This window comes from Coptis chinensis, chromosome 9, assembly GCF_015680905.1.
Source record: "Coptis chinensis isolate HL-2020 chromosome 9, ASM1568090v1, whole genome shotgun sequence".
Taxonomy (NCBI): Eukaryota; Viridiplantae; Streptophyta; class Magnoliopsida; order Ranunculales; family Ranunculaceae; genus Coptis; species Coptis chinensis.
The window spans coordinates 23,748,133-23,771,501 of record NC_141464.1 but is presented as its reverse complement, the minus strand read 5'-3'; the positions used below and the strand labels follow the sequence as shown (position 1 = coordinate 23,771,501).

Genomic DNA, 23,369 nt, shown 5'->3' with positions numbered 1-23,369 from the left:
AAGTTATATATCTATATCTTAATATTAAAGCTTCCACAAGGGGTATTTTTCAAGCTCTATTAAAATTCCACATCATCTCCTATTTAAACATAAATTTCTCTCATATTTGAAAATGGAAATCCTTTTTTACAATGAGAATTTCTCTCCTATTATAACGGAAATTATTCTCCTATTAAAACAAATTATAGCACTTTTAATTAAAGCGAGAATCCTTCTCCTATTAAAACAAGATGTCTCTCCCAATTGAAAAAACGGGTTTTTAAAACTTAATTAAAACTTCATTAAAAATAATTTGTTAGAAAATTAAAACGGGTTAGCGACTAAAACGGTAGTCTCAATTTTCTAAAAAAAATTTACATGTTTTCAAAAGAGTCGGTGCATATTACAAGCTAGTATTTAGTATAATTTTACACCTAACAAATATAGACTATATATAATAATAATGTTTGGGTTTGTCTTTATTTAGTGTAATAAAATACTAAATTTTATATATCAAAATCAAACTAATCGGTTCCGGTTTCGGTTTGGGTATCTATCGGTTTTTTACTATTCGGTTCTAACGGTTTCGGTTCTTTATCGGGTCAGTTCTTGAAGACCCACTTTAAATGGGTCTAATATTTTAGGACCCAGACCCGCTATAAATGGTTCCGGTTCCGGTTCCGGTTTGGATAATTGGGTACACATGCACACCCCTACTTTAAAAGTGTTTAGGATAATTAGGAACGCGATTAATGCGATTGTTGAGGAAAATTAGCGTCCAATTTTGTTGGAGATGAAGGCATCCAACTACCGTTTTCACTACTACTATGGATATTTAGACCAAGGGGGATTCTAGTGTATACCGAAAGAAAATTACGAAAATATGTTTTAAAAGGATTAAGGCTTGTTTCTTTGTAGAGAAACATTTGCTTGGAGTAAGTCCACGAAGAACAAAATTAATTACTTCACCCTACAAGTAGAGCTAATCATCAAGCTCCGACACAAGCACAGGGTAACTATTAGAGTAGTGGCATCGTATTGTAACAGTTCTATTAAAAATAAGGATAATTGTCATAATAATTTCTAACATCTCATTACATATTGATTGTAATTATATCAAGCGCGCCTTAGAATACATGTGAGATAGAGCTTAATGATTTGTGAATGGTAATAACTTTTGTATTTGATTAAACTGGCTTTGCATGTTATTCCAGCTCTTAGATATATGCCTATATCTATTTTATGGTTTTATCTCTAGATTGTGTTCAAATTCAAGGTTATACACAAAACAAGCATAATCACCCCAGAAGCATGTGATCGAGTTGTTCAAACTTATAGTTATGAACAATTCAAGTCCAGAGCTACTTGAAGAGCCGACTCAAAACTCGAGATAATTTGAGCTCGCCTTAGGAGACACACGAGCTGAGCTTAAGCAACCTAAAGCTCAACAACCAGCCCTACCTACAGGAGGCACTAGAAAAGGTAACATCAAAAAAATCTTCAGTATTTGTAAACCAAAACTGAGCAATCCACAAATCAATACTTAAAACGGCCCAATACTATGCACCTCATTTAATAAAACATGTTATTTGTCAAACATGGAGAACTAGTTGTTGAAGGCAATGTAGATTAGCAAAGATGTAAGAAAATTTATGTCGATTACTTCATGCAAGTAAGAAAATGAGCCATACTGTATAGAAACAGGTATATAGATCTCAATATACAACATCTTAGTATAGCTGGGAAGAAAACAGGTTCGAACTGATCTGTATGAGAAATGGTAGGCATGCCATTGAAAACATAACATCAAGCAGAGAACAATCAGCAACAATAGTTGCAACTAAATTCAAAACGCATCTACAAGTGAACTTGCATTAGAATAAATGCAAAACACTTCATTGATTAAATGCGTCTACAAGTGACCATGCATTAGAGTGAACACAAAACACTTGATTAATTGAATGAACCCATCCACAAGTGATTTTGCATTAGAATGAATGCATAACACTTAACTGATTGAAGGAACGCATCTACAACTGAGGTTGCATTAAGCACATAATTGATTGAATAAACATATCTACGAGTGAGCTTACTTTAGAATGAATGCAAAACACTTGATTGATTGAATGCAGCTACAAGTGAGCTTGTATTAGAATGAATGCAAAACACATGATTAATTGATTGCATCCACATCTGAGCTTGCATTAGAATGAATGCAAAACACTTAATTGATTGAGCGTATTCACTTGTGAGCTTGCATTAGAATGAATGGAAAACACTTGATTGATTGAATAAACACATATATAACTGAGCTTGAATTAGAATGAATGCAAAACATTTAATTGATTGAATGTATCAACATGTGAGCCTGCATTAGAATGAATGCAAAACACTGGCCTGATTGAATGCATCTACATGTGAGCTCACATCAGAATGAATGCAAAACAATCGATTGATTGAATACATCTACATGTAAGCTTAAATTAGAATGAACGCAAAACATTTGATTGATTGAGTGCGTTCACTTGTGATCTTGCATTTGATTAAATGTAAATCACTTGATGGACTGAATGAACGCATCAACAAGCCCCGTTAACAATCTCGCTTGCTGATAAAAAAAAAAAGTGTGCATTATAATGAATGCAAAATACTGAATTGATTTAATCGATTTACATGTGAGCTTGCATTAGAATAAATGCAGAACACTTGATTGATTGAACGCATCTACATGTGAGCTTGCATTAGAATGAATGCAAAACAATTGATTGATTGAATACATCTACATGTGAGCATGCATTAGAATGAATGCAGAACACTTAATTGATTAAGTGCATTCACTTGTGACTTGCATTAGAATGAACGCATCTACAAGTGAGATTGCATTAAAAAGAATGCAAAACACTTGATTAATTTAGTGCATCTACATATGAGCTTGCATTAGAACGAATGCAAAGTGTACATTTTATTGATTGAATGCATTTATGTCTGAGCTTGCATTAGAATGAATGCAAAACACTTGATTGATTGAATACATCTACATGTGATCTTGCATTAAAATGAATACAAAACACTCGATTGATTGAATGCATCTACATGTGAGCTTGCATTAGAATGAATGCAAAACACATGATTAAAAGATTGTGTCTACATGTGAGCTTGCATTAGCTAGAATGAATGCAAAACACTTTATTAATTGAATGCATCTACATATGAACTTGCATTATAATGAATGGAAAACACTCAATTGATTGAATACATGATCATGTGAGTTTGCATTAGAAATAATGTAAACACTTGATTGATTAAGTGAGTTCACTTGTGACTTGCATTAGATTGAATACAAAACACTTGTTAGACTAATTGAATGCATCTACAAGTGAGCTTCTATTAGAATGAATGCAAAACACTTGATTGATCGAATGCATCTATAAGTAAGCATGCATTAGAATGAACGCAAAACAATTGATTAATTGAATGAACGCATCTACAAATGAGCTTGCATTGGAATGAATGTTAAACACATGACTGATTGAATGCATCTACATATGAGGTTACATTAGAATGAATGCAAAACGCATGATTCATTGATTGCGTCTACATGTGAGATTGCATTAAAATGAATGCAAATCACTTGATTGAATGAGCGCATTCACTTATGGGCTTACATTAAAAGGAATGCAAAGCATTTGATTGATTAAATGAATGCATCTACAAGTGAGCTTCTATTAGAATGAATGCAAAACATTTGATTGATTGAATGCGTCTACATAAGGGCTTGCATTAGAATGAATGCAAAACACTAGACTGATTGAATGCGTGTACATGTGAGCTTGCATTAGAATAAATACAAAACACTCGATTGATTGAATACATCTAAATGTAAGCTTCCACTAGAATGAATGCAAAACACTTGATTGATTGAGGGAGTTCACTTGTGAGTTTGCATTTGATTGAATGCAAAACACTTGATTTACTGAATGAATGTATCTACGAGTGAGTTTGCATTATAATGAATGCAAAACACTTGATTGATTTAATGCATATACATGTGAGCTTGCATTAGAATACATGTAAAACACTTGATTGACTGAACGCATCTACATGTGAGCTTGCATTAGAATAAACGCATAACAGTTGATTGATTGAATACATCTACATGTGAGCCTGCATTAGAATGAATACAGAACACTTGATTGATTGAATGCATCTACATGTGAGCCTGCATTAAAATGAATGGAAAACATTTGATTGATTAAGTGCATTCACTTGTGACTTGCATTAGAATCAATGCATCTACAAGTGAGCTTGTATTAGAAAGAATGCAAAACACTTGATTATTTAATGCATCCACATGTGAGTTTGCATTAGAATGAATACAAAAAACTTTATTGATTGAATCCATCTACATGTGAGCTTGCATTATAATGAATGCAAAACACTTGATTGATTGAATGCATCTACATGTTAGCCTGCATTAGAATGAATTCATAACACTTAATTGATTAAGTGCATTCACTTGTGACTTGCATTAGAATGAACGCATCTACAAGTGAGCTTGCATTAGAAATAATGCAACCCACTTGATTGATTGAATGCATCTACATGTGAGTTTGCATTAGAATAAATTCAAAACAATGTATTGATTGAATGCATCTACGTGTGAGCTTGTTTTTTAATGAATGCAAAATAGTCAATTGATCGAATACAACTTGCATTATAATCAATGCAAAACACTTTATTGATTGAATGCATCTATATGTGAGCAAGCATTAGAATGATTGCAAAACACATTATTAATTGATTGCATCTACATGTGAGATTGCATTAGAATGAATGCAAAACACTTGATTGATTAAGCGCATTCACTTATGAGTTTGCATTATAATAAATGTAAAACACTTGATTGATTGAATGAATGTATCTATAAATACTTTCATTAAAATGAATGCAAAACATTTTACTGATTGAATACATCTACATGTGAGCTTGCATTATAATGAATGCAAAACACTTAATTGATTGAGTGCAGTCACTTTTGTGCTTGCATTAGAAATTAAATCCAAACCACTTAATTGATAGACTGAATGAACGCATCTACAAGTGAGCTTGCGTTAGAATGATTGGAAAATACTTGATTGATTTAATGCATCTACATGTGAGCTTGCATTAGAATGAATATAGAACACCTTATTAATTGATTGCGGTTACATGTTAGTTTACATTAGAATAAATGCAAAACACTTGATTGATTGAGTGTATTCACTTGTGAGGCTACATTAGAATGAATACAAAGCATTTAATTGATTAAATGAATGAACGCATCTATAAGTGAGCTTGCATTAGAATGAATGCAAAACATTTGAATGATTTAATGCATCTACATATGAGTTTTCCTTAGAATGAATGCAAAATACTTGATTGATTGAATGCATCTACATGAGAGCTTGCATTAGAATGAATGCAAAACACTTGATTGATTGAATGCATCTACATTTGAGCTTCTATTAGAATAAATGTAAAACACCTGATTGATTGAATGTACCTACATATGAGCTTGCATTAGAATGAATATAAAACACTTGATTAATTGAATGTATTCACTTGTGACTTGCATTAGAATGAACTCATATACTAGTGAGCTTGCATTATAATGAATGCAAAATACTTGATTTTAATGCATCTACATGTGAGCGTGCATTTGAACTAATACAAAAACTTGATTTATTGAATGCATATACATATGAACTTTCATTAGAATGAATGCAAAATATTTGATTGATTGAATATATCTATATGTGAGCTTGCATTAGAATGAATGGAGAGCACTTGATTGATTAAGTGCATTCACTTGTGACTTGCATTAGAATCAACGCATCTACAAGTGAGTTTGCATTAGAAAGAATGCAAAACACTCCATTGATTTAGTGCATCTACATGTGAGGTTACATTAGAATGAATGCAAAACACTTTATTTATAAAATGTGTCTACGTGTGAGCTTGTATTAGAATGATTGCAAAATACTTGATTGATTGAATTTGTATACATATAAGCTTGAATTGTAATGAATGCAAAACATTTGATTGATTGAATGCATCTACATATGAGCTTGCGTTAGAATGAATGTAAAATAATTTAATAATTGAGTGCTTTCCCTTGTGAGATTGCATTAGAATGAAGGGAATGCACTTGATTGATTGAATGAACGAATCTACAAGTGAGCTTGGATTAGAATGAATGCAAAACAGTTAATTGATTTAATGCATCTACATGTGAGTTTGCATTAGAATGAATGCAAAACACTTGATTGATTGAGTGCATTCACTTGTGACTTGCATTAGAATGAACGCATCTACAAGTGAGCTTGTATTAGAAAGAATGCAAAACACTTGATTGATTTAATGTATCTACATGTGAGCTTGGATTAGAATGAATGCAAAACACTCTATTGATTGAATGCATCTACGTGTGAGCTTGCATTATAATGAATGCAAAACACTCGATTGATTGAATACATATACGTGTGAGCTTGTTTTAGAATGAATGTAGAACACTTGATTGATTTAGTTAGTTCACTTTTGAGTTTTCATTAAATTGAATGCAAAACACTAGATAGATTGAATGAACGTATCTACAAGTGAGCTTGCATTAGATTCAATGCACAACACTTGATTGATTTAATGTATCTACAAGTGAGCTTGTATTAGAATGAATGCAAAACACTTGATTAATTTCTTAATCCATTTGGAAGTCCCATGAACTACTAAAAATACCATTGGGTCAAAATCTTACACCAAAAATATATTGCACTGAACATCGCGCATAACGGGTTGAAATGGGATAAGGCAAGATTAGGGTTTCTGAAATCCAAATGGATTCTAGGAAAGCTTGTACTCATTTTGAATTTTTTTTCAAGGGGAATTCAAATATGAAATAATCTCATCCAAAGAAAGAAAGGAAAATTCGAAATGTGGTCTCCAAAGGTGTCACAGGGGCATTTTGGTCATTTTCAGCTCGAAATTCAGATTACAACGAAATTTCAACCATAATTAGAACATGATGAGAGGAGTTTAAAGACGCTAATAGAAGATTGAAAAAGAAGAAGTTTAATATAGAAATGAAGACTTGAGAATGCAAATCACCTTAGATGTTTAAATTTAATTCAAGGCAAAATCGTGAATGAATTATGCTTGGGGTGAAAAAATAGGGTGTCTACCGTTAAGAAAACTTTTATCATGTTATGTGGTGTAAGTCCGTTCGATGCTTCCACTAACATTAATCTTTTGTCTTGTGGTGGTCCGATGCTTCCACAGATAATCAAGTCATCATGTTGCGTGGTATAAGTCCGTTTGATGCATCCACCTGATAAGGTTATATACTAAAAGCATTATTTTTGTATTAACTCTAATTCTTTATATTTTGAATGAGAATCATATGGGCAAATGTTATGGATATTATATATGTTATTAGTTATATGCATGTGTCTAATACTTTATGTTGTAGATGATATGGTATGAACACACAGAAGATCATGTCATCAGTACCTTATAAAGTATAAGTAATCGTTCACAACCTAGATGGATTTGGACAAACCATTGGTACAGTTGTAGTATAATCTGGTATTAGTCTATCTTGACTATAGGATTACACTAGTACACTTTGTGTGTATTGAACAGGACCAAGTGAGGTTGTTTCTCCTTATACTGACTATATAAGAGAACAAACGCCTCTGTTATTATGGATGCTTGTCCTCCTAATCCGGATATAATAACGGGCACTTACATGCATTGTACATTGCTTTAAATCATCAATGAGTGAGATTCATTTGTGAATCAACAAACTCGATGGATTGGGTAATGATATTGTATGTAAGGTGTGCTGTTGATTATAGAAGGAATCAGTGTCCTGCAAGAAGTCAGGTTGATGATGTCCCCTTGAGGAGCTCAAAAAGATTGTCATGTAAACCCTGCAGGTAGATTTAATCCGACATGACAATGAGGTTGAGTGGTACTATTCAAGGACATAAGAAGTTGATTAATGTAGTTGTCAGTAACTTGACTTAATCAACGGACATTCGATATCTTAAACACGAGGAGATCAACGAGCATATAATATGGAGCCCATAAACGCTGACACGTAATTTGGGATTAGGGCGGTAGTGCAATAATGGCCTTTAGTGGAATAAGCCATTTGTTGACGGACTTGGGCCGTGTGTTCGGGGCGAACATGGGAAGCCCAAGCCCGTCAAGAGGCCAAACCCTAATTTCTCCTCATGGTCCCTGTTGTAGCCTATAAATAGAATACTCTTTCTCTCTGGCCGAAATTCACTATTCACTAGTTCAGAAAAAGAGGCAAGAAAAGTAGATCTGAATTCATTTCTGATCTGGAGAGAAAGAAGGGTGTTGGTAGATCGTTGTCCACACAACGTCCAATCTATTTTAAAGGAATACAACAGAAGATCAAGAGGTTGATTTTGGATTTCATAAAGCTTTGATTCTCAAAGCTATCTAAATCGATTCTCAAAGATATGTTTTCCAATCACAAATCGTGGACACCCATTAATTCCACTGCGCGTGGTGTTTGCGGTTTGTAGAAATAGTCATTCTGAAATAACGGTTCCTACACCACCAACATCCAATCATTTTTAAGCACTCACAACCAACTTTTCAAAAAATCAAGGATTCCAAATATCTAGGGAAATGCCCTTTTCCAAAAATATTTTTCAAATGAATTTTTAAAAAATTGCATGAGATCTTTTGGCTAGAGCTTGACAAAAATGGTGTCTCCATGGCTTTATCATTCTATTACAAGCAAACTCCACCAAAAAGGGGCAACTGTAGACACCCAATTTTTGCACCCCAGACATAAATCATTTACGATTTTGTCTTGAATTAAATTTGATCATAAAAGGTGATTTGCATTCTTGAGTCTTCATTTCAATATTAAACTTCTTCTTTTAAATCTTCTAGTAGCGTCTTTAAACTCCTCTCATCATATTCTAACTATGGCTGAAGTTTTGCTGCATTATGAGTTTTGAGCTGAAAATGACCAAAATGCCCCTGTGATACCTTCGGAGCCCAAATTTCGAATTTTCCACTCTTTCTTTGGTTGCGATTATTTTATATTTGAATTCCCCTAAAAAAATCCTTTGAAATGAGTACAATCTTGCGTAGGTTCCATTTGGATTTCAAAAACCTTAATCTTGCCCTATCCAGTTTCAACCCGTTTTGTGCGTTGTTCAATGCAATACATTTTTGGAGTAAGATTTCGATCCAAGGGTATTTTTAAGAGTTCATGGGCCTTACTAATGGACTAAGGAACAATTTTTGTGAAGAAGAGTTTGCCTAATTTTGACCCAGTCAATGGAAATTTGCAGTGTTAAGAAAATGGTCAAAATGGGCATTTTTATGGATTTTGGACCGGTGCTTGTAGGCTGTGGATCCAGCTCACGTTGAACCTTTTCATTAGGGTTCCTAGACTATTCTCAAGCCTCCAAAACCCTAGAGAACCTTTCTTACTTGTTTGATTTGATTTGATCATTAAAATCAAAAATATTCTAGTGAATATGCCATTTTGGAGCCATGTTTGGAAACCCTATATTATAAGCATATTGAGAACGTCTAGGGTTTGATTTTTTTGCTCTAATCTATCTAAAAAAAATAGAAATCAAGGGCCAAGATCGCAATTCTCTTTCCACCTCTTGAATCAAGGGCTAGATTTGCTTTATTTAAGAAGGTGCATCCAGAAAGAATCAAGCCCTTGGATTTTTCCTAATTAATACTCAGCCATTAGATCTTTTCCATTACCATATTAAAATCCTTGCCTAAAAACTATAAATAGGAGACCCATTCACCCACAAAAAATATCTTCAGCTAGTTATTCAGAGCTAATAGCCTAGTAGTCTTTTCTTGAGTGTTATTGATTTTTTCTTTCTAATTCTTCATTTTAGCCATCTATTCTCCTCTTTCGATTTTAAGTATAAGCTCCATTTCCCCAAAAGTTGTTTATTCTCCAAAATCACCTATTTCAATACAAAGTTCAAGGTTGTCAATTCAAAATCAAGTTCATCATCATCATCAATCAACAATCAAGTATGAGGTAACATTCTAAACAAGGTGACATATTTCTTTTCTCTTCATTTAACATTGCAGATTTGGATTATTTTTTCGTTTATCATATCATATAGTTATTAGCTTTTAAATAATTTAGCGAAGATCATCCAACTCGATAGTTACTTTTTAAGCTTTCTTCCCTCGCCTATTAATCAACTCTAAAATGTGCATTTTATTACCTTTACATTACTGCATTACAACCCTTCTTACGTTTAATGAAAATACAATTCATAGCTTTTATTGCCTTTTTCAGGTTACAGAGAATTTTAGACCACTTATCATGAAAGTTGCGTCTTAGCACTAAAATGAGCCTTAATCACGCTTATTATGAAGACCAGAAGCTGCTATGAAAAAGTGATGAAAATGTCAAAGTCAAAGGTCAAAGCCCTCAACTCAGAAGACTAGAGATGGAGGCCTTTATCACAAAATATGGCATTCTCAAAACCTATCTTAATCAAGAAGAAATCAGAAAGCAAAAGGATAAGCAAAAGCATAAAGTAAAGTGTGAGGTGTCTCAAATATAATGGAGAACGGCAAATCAGTAAAAGATATAAAGTAGGGGTATATAAACTAGAAGTTAAGGAGAGAGAATGCACCTAAACTTAATCTAATGTCATGTAGGATTTATTTTTCTAGTATTTTATCTTTCAAGTCATTTTATTTTATTTATTTTCATTTCAATCTTGTTATTTTTCTTTGTTATTCAATCAGTCAATCTTCTTTTTATTGTTTATTTGTTCCAATCTTCATTTCAATCCTTACTTTCATGTTTGTGTCATTTTAATCTTCAAAATAACTTAAGTTTTCAATGTTCTTCATAACCTAGAAACTAAACAAGTCCTAAACTAAGAGTCTACCTTCCTTTCTTTAACTCCCAACATTCAAACTCTAAACAATCTAGGATGAACCTCACTTCTAATCTTTTGAAGATAATTCCTAATACCACTACTTCAAATGGTGCCGTCGTCATGGATTGAAGGAGCAAGAGTGCTTGGTTGAGCATCTAAGGAGGAAGCACCATTCTCACCTTTCCATTTCTTATTTTTCTAATTTCCGTTGTTTATTTTGTTGTTTTTCATTACTGACTTACTTTTCTGCAAATCCAGGTTCAAGATCATCATACTGGAGACGAGCTGAAGTTGCAGCCGAAAACCAAAAAACTTTTGACGGAATTCGACATGCGACCGTGTGGGCGACCGTGAGGCCACGTCAGCACACCGGTGTCCAGTTTTTCTAGTTCTAGTTGTTTTGCAGTGTGTAGTTAAACTCCATACCCGGATTTTGTAATAAAGTAGTATAAATCAGTAGAACTTGTTTGTAATAGTTAGAGATAAAAAGAAAAACGAAAAAAAAAATAGAAAATATGAGTTTTGATTGATTGTATGGATGAACTTGGGTGAACACTTGGTTGAAGTTCTAAACTTACCAAGAGATTAGAGTTTTCATTGCCTTGGGAAGTTCAAGTGTGCGAGGCAAGTTGTGAATCATCGTTCGCACACTTTGAATCAACATGGTAATCAACACTCTAATTAAGTTAACTCTAGTTACTCTAGATAATCTATCTTAACTAGTTAATCTATTAGATTAGTATAGTATTAGTTTAGTTTTATGTTTTGGGCACTTGCAGACAAAGTTGTTTAATTATCAAAAACCCAACTTGTGGGATTTTAAAGTGGACCTTTATTGTAACTTAAAACAAGGTAAAGCTCGAAGGGTTGGGCCTGATTCTCAAATCATGCGCCAACCGACGTCGCCTTCTCCTCAAGCAGCGTGTAAGCACGACTTGAGGGGTAAATTCTAAACCTCCTCGAAGCCCATGTAAGAGGATACCTTTTGTGTTTAAGCATGCTTACGTGATTGTTTGAATTTTAATTTTAGCACTGCAATTTACATTCACGCATTAGGCTAAACCCGAGCCACATAACAACCATTGGGAAGTCATTCCCCAATGTAGGTAAAATTGAACGTTGCTTGATTCTTGAAGCCCTAGACCAAAAAAATCAATTAACTAGAGCCCAAAGTAGTCACACTCCTCCAGAAAAGGACAAAATATAGCCACGAGGATTTAGAGTAATCAGTTACGAGATTTCGTGAACCAACTACCTTCCTCACTCCCCCTCCCCTAGATTCATCGTAAGTGAGATTTTTGGTAGCACACCGCTTGGTGAAGTGACTACCTACTCTTATGAGATGTGTAGTAGAGCCATCGTAGTCTCGTACCCAATTGTTCCCTTGAACAGGGCATAGTAATATATAGACCAAGCAAATATTTTCAAAAATCCAAAAAAATGAATTTCTACTGTTTGTGCATTATCATTGATTGAACATTCATATCTTATCAATATGCATAGCAGCCATCATGGAATTACAATGCAAACCCAGAACCTTATTCTTTTTGCGGTAGTCTTTATCATTGGTTATCTCATTGTCCATCATATACCGAATTCGAGTCTACTACGGGAATTTCTTACGATTACGAACCTCAATTTTCAAATTTCCCTAGTACCCCATACACTCAAGAGTTTTCCAGTCATGCCGACAATTCATAGAGTTCCACCACAAATAGTCAGCCACCATTCATATATCCATCTGGTTAGTCAGAGTACGGTTTCACCCAAAACCTATTACCATTCACATCACCATCCATCACAGACCAACTTTACCAAGAAATGGCCAAGCAAACAATATTAACTCAGCAAATAGCAACTACCTTATGTTTTCCCAAATCCGATTCAAAAGATACCACATCTGAGACTAATATTCTTCCCACTAGTCCAGAACCCAACCGAAAAGAGAAACAAAGTGTTACTATAACAAAGCCAATTGCTAAAGCCCATCCTGATACTTTTGACCAATTAAATCCCCATCAACCTCAACCTGACTATAGTGAGAATCCCAAATTTTATGACGATAACTATATGCCCGAAGTCACAGTTTCTCTTACATGCATTAATGCATCATCACCCATAAATGACAAAACTCCGACAAAAGAAACTCAAGAGCATGTATTGGACTCAACGCATTTGGAAAATGGCATTAAGAAATTTTATGAAGATCTAGGCAGAGAGAACAAAGAAAATGAAGTTCTTGGAAAAGAGGGAATAAAATCTATGGTGGAAAGTGGATTTCAATTTAGTTTGGTCGTTAAAGACTTATCGATAGAACAAATTTGTTACATCCTTACTATTACAGATATGAACCACAATCATGTGGAAATGCCGAACCTAGATGAAGAATTCTCTGAGTCCTCGAGATCATGTGAAGAACCACCACCCAACTATCACCATCCCAAATTAACACGTCTTGAAATCAAACCTCCATTCATAAAAAATCCACCAAATTCTGAGGACTGCACCACGAAACCATTTCAAAGAAACCTCAAATTTGCACTTAAACCAATTACCTTTGAGATCATTCATAATTTTCTAAACCTTCCCTTTTTTTTCGCTAAAAGGTAATTGATTAAAAGAATAAAAGGTTACAAGGAAAAAGAATAAGAAGTGTTAAGAACTGTATAGTATGGGTATCATCAGTTGTGTACCCACCTATTATATCCTACATTTAGCTTATGAAACGGAAGTAAGTAGTATAGTGGTTCTCCAGATTTCTCACAAAAGGAGGTTTGTTGTCCCACCATTTACTTTCTCTATTTTGCAATGCTGCACCATGTCTCGCACAACTATCCGCACCTGAGTTTGTCTCCCTCCATGTAGCTGTAACAATATTGATCCATGTTGCTTTCTCCTTGAGTTGCTCCCATTTTGTTCTAACCCTCCAATGCACTGTGTCTTCCTGAAAGGCTTTGACTACCGATGCAGAGTCAGATTCCACCCAAATATATCTCCAGTCTCGATCCAGTGCCCTATGAATCCCTTCTATAATAGCATAAGTTTCTGCTATATAGTTGGTAGCTACCCCAAGGCCTCCTGCTGCTGCCCCAAATGTTACCCATGTCATCCCTGAGAATCACTCCCCAACCTGCCCTGCCTGGGTTCCCACGTGAACTTCCATCCACATTAATTTTTATGATGCCAGGAGGAGGTAGAAGCCAGTAACATTCCAAAATTTTGGGTGCTCTTCTCAATTAGTGTTAGAGATTAAAGATGTGAAGAATTTTCATATCGGTCACTGTGTTGTTCATGGTACCTGTCGATTTTTGGTATGCTCTGATGATGGCTCTTCTAGTCAGAAAGAAAATGTTAGAAAAACTGGAGATTTTCTGATCATAGAGCACCTGATTTCTATTCTTCCATAAGCTTACCAAACTTGTCAGCGAGCAAGCTTTCCACATATCCAGAATCAAAGAGCTATGGTGTTTGGCCTGTTGCATGATGTCATTGAAGGAATCAATGTGTGAAGTAATGCTGAAGATATTTCTAGCATGATCCCAAACTCGCTTGGCCAATTCACAGTGATAGAGAATGTGCTCCAGGTTTTCTGTCTCCTGCTTACATATACAACATCGACAGGCCAGCTGAGTCTTCCATTTTTGTAACATGTCATCTGTTATGGAAACCCCCCGAATCAGTTTCCATGCTAAACCTTGTGTCTTTGGAAGAACTTTTGAGCTCCAGATGAACTTGCATCCTTTTTGCTTCGGTGCTTTCGTCCGAATATCCTCATCGCAACTGGCCAGATCAGAACTTCCCTTAACGTCCGAGAGAGCAAGACTCTCTCATCTCCCTTTGAAATGTCAGGTTGCTGTAGATGAGAGGGATTGATACCGATGAGGTACAGAACTTGAGTCATGTTACTGGAGAAGTTCCAAAGGTTGCCTTGAATGAATTCATTGAGTTGGCCTTAGAGCTTCCTGATATCCTTACATTCTTCCTGGAAAAATTCACAAATCGGTTTTTGATAGATCCAATTCTCCCTCTAAACATTAATTGATGTCCCATTTCCTACCACCCAGCCATGTAGGTGATTCATTTCTTTGAGAGTGATAAGAGCCCAAAACTGTAGTTTTAACCCTGTAACAGTCATACTTTTAGACCAATTATGTGAGTAATAATTAAGAGTTAACACTGATTACGTGTTTTTATGCATTTCAGGCTTCAAAGTCCATTATGTGCAGAAATGTGCCACTTGAGCGAGATAAAGGAGCAAAGGTCGGTTACTAAGGAGTTCCATGATTAAAGGCCAAGATCCAAGAAGACAAAGCCTTTCTAAAGCCCGGTCAAAGCTGAAAAGTCAAAGTAAACGCAGGCAGAAATAGTGCACAAAGTCAACAGAACTTCTGAAGACTATATCTTTGGACTCAGACCTCGGAATTGGACCTACCTTATGTCAAAATGACCGGCTCGAAAAGAGCTTTCCAATGGTCCAAGCCTTGACCCAATCAGAGGAGCAACAGTGGACGAAAAGTCTATGGAAGCCAACTGCAGCTGAAGAGGCCTTTTTGGATTTGAAGACTGGGTTTGGGCGATTCTCGGCCCAAAACATGGCTCCAAGCCCATGCACGATTTTGGATCTGAATGTATAAAAACAAAAGCTTAGCTCTTTGTTAATGGTAGCTAGTTAGACCTAAATTAATATATAGAATTCTAGATCTAGTTTTATTAATTAAATTAAGCTTAGTTCCATTTTCAATTCTTGTTTTAGATTAAGTCTTTGAATCATTGTTCTTGATTGATTAGATAAATAAAATAGTTGGTTTCTCAATTTTGAATTGTGTTATTTCAATTTATAGATCTGATTTTAATTCTTGTTGATTATCATTCCGTAGTTTAAATAGATTGAACCATTGTTAGTTCATTTAGTTAAGTTAGAATTTTAATATGATGTGTAGTTATAATTCAATGGGAAATGATGGTTTCATGACTCAAGGCTAAAACCTCCATTAGAGGGGTTGATGAAGCCTTGATGAAAACTTAGTGGTATAGTGTAGAAACATTGTAGAATCTATTCCAATCTAGAAGGTCGTGATTCGCTATGAGAATGGGTGGACGACCTCACATGCTAGTTAGTACTCGGTAGAAATGCCATGAACACTAGGGATTAGAACTCGAATTTCTTGCCGTAAGAACGTAAGAATCGAGATACAAGAATCTATGTTAGGTTATTAAGTTGGATTCGAGGTGGATTCAATTCCTCTAATCATTTATCTAGATTCAAAACAATCATATTTCCATAGCATTAGTAGTTTAAAAGTCAAGTAATCAAATTCAGTAAGTATCGTAGTAATCACCTTCGTAAAGCTCTCATTGACTTAAGACCGACTAATTAGATTAGAAAACATCCATGCTAGAGCACTAGGAGAGGAACGAATTTGTTACTCCACTCTATTTCGATAGAATTGAGAGTAGAAACTTTGATAAAATAGACACTTAAATAGTTTTAGTTTACTTAAGTTTTGAGTTTTATCGTTCATTTCGTAGGTAAACTATTCATTTTTCAGTTTATCAAATGGCGCCGCTGCCATCTTAGTTGCACTTTAGCATTGTTTTCATAGTAGAATTAGTCATTTTTAAGTCCCATTAAACCCACCCACCCTTGTTTGATTCATACTGTGGTTATCCATTTCAGAGTTGAAAAATTCGGGGTAAAAATTACATTAAAGCGCCGTGGCGCCCTCCTTGGCGACCGCTTCTAACTCATGGACATAGAGCGACCGACCGCCCCATGTGGAGCGACCAGCGCTAAAAACACTGTAATTTGAAAAAATTACCGAGCACGCATCACGCTTCTATTCGAAATGGCCTTGGCCGCCACGGTTAAATTTTTCGGATTCGGCGGTTTTGACTTCGAACTTTGCTCTTTCATATTTTTCGGTGTTCTAACTCGCTATATACGAACAAAGCGTAAACAAGACGCTATTCATAAGCGAAGCAAGGGCCTTAATCAGGTATTCCTTTCTTCCATACCTCGCATCTCCGGTTAGAGGTTCATACTAATATATCAAGATTGTTTGGGTTGTTTTTCGTGTTTTAGACTTAGAGTTGCATGAGATTAAGGTCCGGTGGGAGAAAAACACCGAACGTAATTAACCGTCAACAAACAAACATATCGAAAGTATACCAATCATAACACCTCTAACTACTATTCCACCAACCATACCGACATAATGGGTGAAAAAAGAGACTCCTCTCTCCGACTTCTATAAAGCTTTGAGCGATAGCCCTAAATCTTGCATCGTTCTAGCAGACCCGATTGGGGATTTTGAATCCCCAAACATATTTAATTTGTTACCCGTTTTCCATGGTTTAGGCCATGAAAAACCTTACTTACTAATACATCGTAGGATTGAACAAGTCCTTACAACATTCCATCATCCTACGGTTGGTGCGGAACAAATTAAACCGAGGGTATTTCCCTTCACCTTAGCCCGATAAGGCGGCGTCTTGGTTAACGCCTGGCGCTAACTTAACTTAACTCGTGGACTCGTGGGCTAAACTTGTTCAGCTATTTATGGAACATTTTTTTACCCCTAAAGACGGATGAAATGCTTTCCAAGATTCATTTCTTCCGGCGTAACCCTCATGAATCATTTTCGAGGCTTGGAATCGTTTCACCGATCCGCTAATAGAGTGTCCACACCATAACCTAGCAAAAGACACGTTAGTTCGTGCTTTTTCAATGGACTTCAACATCACCATAAAGAAGTCCTTGACATAATGAATGGGGTAGTTTCCTAAGTAAAGGAGCCTCGAGAGGCTTATAAATTTTTAGAAGAACAAACTAAACTTAATAACAATTGGGAAGTGATGATATCCCCGCTCGCTAGTTCTTCTTCAACAGTTAAAGCCGCCCGGTATGTTTGAGATGAAACCCGACCCTTAACTTAAAAATTTAATCGAATCTCTAACTAAAAAGTAGAGGCTATTTCTATTCAACAAAAGCCTATTCCCGTCATGAATGTCAACTCCAACCCATGTAATTTCTGTTTGAGTCCCGAGCACCCGACTCCTATTGTCCTCTAAGCCTATGAACAACAACAACAATCGAGCAAGATAATGTTTGCTCCATGAATAACTATCCTATTCCTAATGCCCCATGGAGACAACATCCCAACTTTAGTTGGCGAAACAATCAACAAGTTACAACTCAGGGGTTTAATAACCAAAATGCTAGGCAAACAAACAACTATAATCAAGCTCCACCTAGGCAAGGACAGGGGACAAGGTCGGGGAAATTATAATAATTATAACAACCAAGCTTAAACCACGACAAGGTGTAGCACAAGGTTAGAATAATTATAATAATTATAATACCAATAGAGGTATCGTTAGGTTAACAATAGTAACTATCAAAACCCACTCATAAATAATCAACGTGAGATAGTTCGGTCGCACCACCGTGACTACTACACCTACACAACCGGACCGTATCGGCGCTTTATACAAAGTTACCCAACAATTTTTCCAATCAATGACTTCAATCAAACCAACAGATATTACAATCCATAAATCGGGGCATACAACAAGGTTAGCCCAAGAGAAAGTTCCAACCAAAGGCGTGTTTCTAGGAGGAAGCGATACAAAACCCTAAAACAACAAAAAGCCGGCCTTTGAGGTAAACGGTAATACTAGTAACGGAAACGACTATAGTAGGTGACGAATGCCATCACCACTCTCGGCCTCGAAAGGTGGTTGATAACAAAGTAACTATGCCTATAGTTACCGCGATCGAGACTCCTACACCGGATATCGAACTAGATACCGACATAGAAACTGAAGAATCTACCACTATAGAGGTACCGGTTAAACCACAACCTAAGAAACGAAAAGCCAAGGTTACACATCAAGTCGAGCCATACGCTAAATATAGAGCTTAAACCACCATTCCCTCAAAAATTAGCCATGCTAACCGGGGATACCAACTTCGAGGAGATTAGGAACGCGTTTTCCAAAATCTAACGATAAACCTTCCTTTTCTCGAAGCTATTAAAAGCTACCTAATCACGCTAAGTTTCTTAAAGAGTTGTGCACTACTAGGCGTAAGACCAACATACCTAAAGGCGCCTTTTTAACCTGAACAATTCCCAACTTTATCCAAAAATAATGGAATTGTTAAGTACAAGGACCACGGTCGCCCTACTATAAAATGCACCTTAGGAGATTCCCACACGACGACCGCTTTATTAGACACGGGGCGAAGTGTTAACTTACTCCCCGTATTACTTGTATAAACAAATAGGTCTACGGAAATGCAACCTACAAAAATAACGTTGCAATTAGCGGAGGGTGTCTATTAAGTATCCTAAGGGTGTAGTGGAAAACGTGCTTGTTAAGGTTTGGAGTTCTACTATCCCTGCTGATTTTGTTATCCTCGATACGTAAGTCGCTAATGACTCTGTACCGATCATCTTAGGGCGCCCCTTTTACCAACCGCCAACGACTTATTAATTGCGCGATGGTAAGATGTCCTTATCTTTTGGCCATCTCACGGTTGAGGTAAATGTTTTTAAAATGATGAAACAGATTACGATGATTCGTCTATGGATGGGGAGGTTAGCATGATGGAGAGCTTAGCTCAAGATTATTTTAACAACACGTTTCTGAAAAAACAATATGTACAAATTCCTTTCTTTTGGAAAGTCAGATTTTGTAAATGACTCCTACTTAGAGGAAGTCAACACCATCCTTGAGTCCACACCAATTGTAGACACCCGGTTGCTCCACATATTGAGTATGAAGACTTGCTACCCAAGCAAGTATTCATTATGCAAAATGAGGACCCCGGAACGAAACATCTATTGATTTTCCTTCCACCCCGGTCTTAAACCCCTTCCCCGGAATTAAAATATATACAACTTGATCGGATGGTAATCATCCGGTAATTATATCTTCTCTGTTATCTAAGAATGAAGAGACAAGTTTAATCGGGGTGATTAGGGAACATCGTTCAGGGATTGGTTGGTCCCTAGCGACATTAAGGGAATTGACCCTAAGGTTTGCACTCATCATTATCCATTTGGAGGATAACGCGAAGACTTAGCGTGAACCTCGGCGTCGCGCTTGAACCCCACCATGAAAGAGGTGGTTAGGGAAGAAGTCTTACGATTTTCGATGTGGGTATCATATACCCAATCTCTGATAGCGAATGGGTTAGCCCCATTCATGTAGTTCCTAAGAAATCGGGAGTTACCATGGTACGTAACGAGAATGGTGACTATGTTGTCACACAATGTCCCATGAAATGGAGGATCAGTATTGATTCTGACGGTTAAATGCTATGACACGAAAGGATCACTTCCCTTTACCCTTTATAGATCAAATGCTCGAACGCCTAGCTGGTCATCCTTTTTATTGTTTTCTGGATGGCTACTCAGGCTATTTTCAGATTATCATTGATATTAATGACCAAGAAAAGACCACCTTCACATGTCCCTTTGGAACGTATGCCTATAAACGAATGCCTTTTGGCCTTTGTAATGCTCCCGGTACCTTCCAAAGTGATGTATGCTTCATATATTTAGTGACATGGTAGAGCTTTATGGAAGTTTTCATGGATGATTTTTCTATCTATGGAGACTCCTTCACAGACTATTTGTCTAACTTTGTCTAAGGTTTTGACATGGTGCGAAGAAAAGAGCCTCGCTTTTAAACCGGGAAAAGTGTCATTTCATGGTGAAAAGGGCATAGTACTAGGTCACATTGTATCTAGTGATGGCATCGAAGTAGATAAGGCCAAACTAGATAAGATAACGACTCTACCTAAACCACGGACCGTCCGGTGATATTAGAGCCTTTCTAGGCCATGCGAGGTTTTATAGGCGATTTATCAAAGACTTCTCGAAAATAGCTAGGCCTTTAACTAATCTGCTTTTGAAAGATGCAATCTTTGATTTTAATTTTAACTGTGTCGCAGGCTTTTGAAACTTTAAAAGCCGCCCTAACCACTTGCACCCATTATACAACCTCCGATTGGTCTAAACCTTTTGAACTCATGTGTGATGCTAGTGACTATGCGGTTAGTGCGATCTTGGGACAAAAACTAGATAATAAGTCCACCGTTATTTATTATGCTAGCAAAACCTTAAACAATGCTCAACGGAATTATTCAACTACCGAAAAAGAATTCTTTAGTTTGTCATTTTGCTTTAGATAAGTTTAGATCCTTATTTGGTTGGTTCTAAAACTTTAGTTTACACGGACCATGCGACCCTTTAAGTACCTTCTTGCAAAGAAGGATGCTAAGTAGAGATTAATCCGATGGATCCTTCTCCTGCAAGAGTTCACATTAGAAATAAAGGACAAAAGAGGGGTCGAAAACGTAGTTGCCGACCACTTATCTAGACTCACAAACAACGATCAGACTGATTCTTAGTCCATACCAGACTCTTTTCCTGATGAGCATCTGTATGCCATTTTTTCAGCACCATGGTATGCTAACATTGTCAATTATTTAGCGGCCGATGTTATGCCTTATAATTGGTCAAGAAATGAACGTAAGAAGTTCTTGGCCAGAGTTAAGTTATACTATTGGGATGAGCCCTATCTTTTTAAGTATTGTGCAGATCAGATTATTCGTCGTTGTATTCCCCAGTGGGAATACAATGAAGTTCTATCGTTCTGCCATGACAAAGAGTGTGGTGGCCATTTTAGTGGGATGAAAACAGCCGCTAAAGTTCTTCAATGTAGATTTTATTGGCCTACCCTTTTTAAGGATGCCCAAGTGTATTGCAAGACGTGTATTCGTTGCCAACAACTTGGGAGAATCACGAAACGTAATATGATGCCATTAAATCCAATCTTAATAGTAGAAATTTTTGATGTTTGGGGCATTGATTTCATGGGTCCTTTCCCAGTTTCCCACGGTTTCATTTATATTCTAGTTGCCGTAGACTATGTATCAAAATGGATCGAGGCCCTAGCTTGCCGTAGCAATGACCATAAGATCTGTTGTATTTTTATTAAAGAATATATTTTTCAATCGGTTTGGCATTCCTAAAGCCATCATTAGTGATGGTGGAACACATTTTGCAAAAGAGTGGTTGCATCCCTAGTGAAAAAGTATGGAGTTACACACAAAGTAGCAACTCCTTATCATCCACAAACTAAGCGGACAAGTAGAAGTTTCTAATAGGAAATCAAAAGATTTTAGAAACAATCTGTAAACCCCGATAGGAAAGACGGGTCAAAGCGCCTATCGGATGCCTTATGGGCGTATCGAACTGCTTTCAAAACTCCTATCGGTATGTCTCACTTTAGACTTGTATTTGGGAAACCATGTCATTTGCCGGATTGAATTAAAGCCATGCTCGTGGGTTATAAAAGCCTTAACTTAAATATTGATGAGGCGGTGTCAAACCAAGTTGCAATTGAATGATCTTGAAGAAATCCGTAGCGATTAAATGCGATCTCAAGAAAGGATTATAAAGCTAACATGAAACATGTTCATGATAAGCATATCTTGCACAAAGAGTTTGTGGTCGGACAAAAGGTTTTGCTTTACAACTCCCCGCCTACATGTTTTCCCTGTGCAAACTAAAACCCGTTGGTCCGCCCCTTTTCGTTATGAAGTCACCCCTTACGGGGCAATCACCTTGGTAAATCCAAATGACAACAGTACCTTTCAAGTTAATGGTCAACGGTTAAAACATTTTCACGAACTTCGTCCCCCCGATGTAGAGGAAGTCCTTTTACAGAGGACCTCGCTCTATGAGGATCGACCCTTGTCAATTGGTGTACTTACTTTCATTTCCATATAATCGATAAGTACACCATTCAGGTAACCGGCCCTCCCTATGGAGTGTGTGGCTGTAAGTACCGGATCCTAAGTCCACATTCCACATAATTCACGTTTTCCACTTTTGCATGTTTTTCTCGGTTTTGAGTCATGTTCCTCTATGGAGTGAATTACGTATTTATCGTTTTTCATGTTTCTTATAATAAACAAATAAAAATAAAATTAAAATTCCTAAAATCATAGAAATAGCAATCCAACAAGTCTTGGGAATCTGACAGTAAACGACCCACGTTGTAAACAAATTTTGTGTTTAAAAATTTGTTTGGGGTGGCAAAATCGATCTTTCCATCGGGGATTGCTCGAACTTTCCATTGGTTTTGTTTAGGCCCATTAGTTCAATTGGGTTGACGTAATCTAAACTTGGATTTCCTTCGTTCGCATAACTTACGTCACACACGCACTTTGAGGCGTCCTTCCACCCTCTTATACGTCACCCATGGTTGGAATTGAGTGTTTTATGGATCATTGGTTTGGAAATTCTCTACTGATCATTTCCATAACTCATTATAAAAATCGGACCGTAACGGCGGAAATTTAGTTTGAAGTCGCGCTAAAAATCGACAAAAGTCGAAAAATCGAATTGGGCTTGC

General features: G+C 36.4%; 1 protein-coding gene across 1 annotated transcript; it reads right to left on the bottom strand.

Annotated features, from left to right (window-relative positions):
• Positions 1 to 13,650: 13,650 nt before the first annotated feature.
• On the bottom strand, positions 13,651 to 14,046 carry LOC147475258 (uncharacterized). The gene has a single exon (XM_086585353.1). The coding sequence runs from the start codon at positions 14,044 to 14,046 to the stop codon at positions 13,651 to 13,653; it is 396 nt and encodes a 131-aa protein (XP_086441479.1).
• Positions 14,047 to 23,369: the final 9,323 nt, after the last annotated feature.

What these genes read in the sequence shown, in the direction of transcription:
- LOC147475258 (XM_086585353.1), bottom strand. Translation starts at nt 14,046, where the DNA reads ATGACATGGGTAACATTTGGGGCAGCAGCAGGAGGCCTTGGGGTAGCT.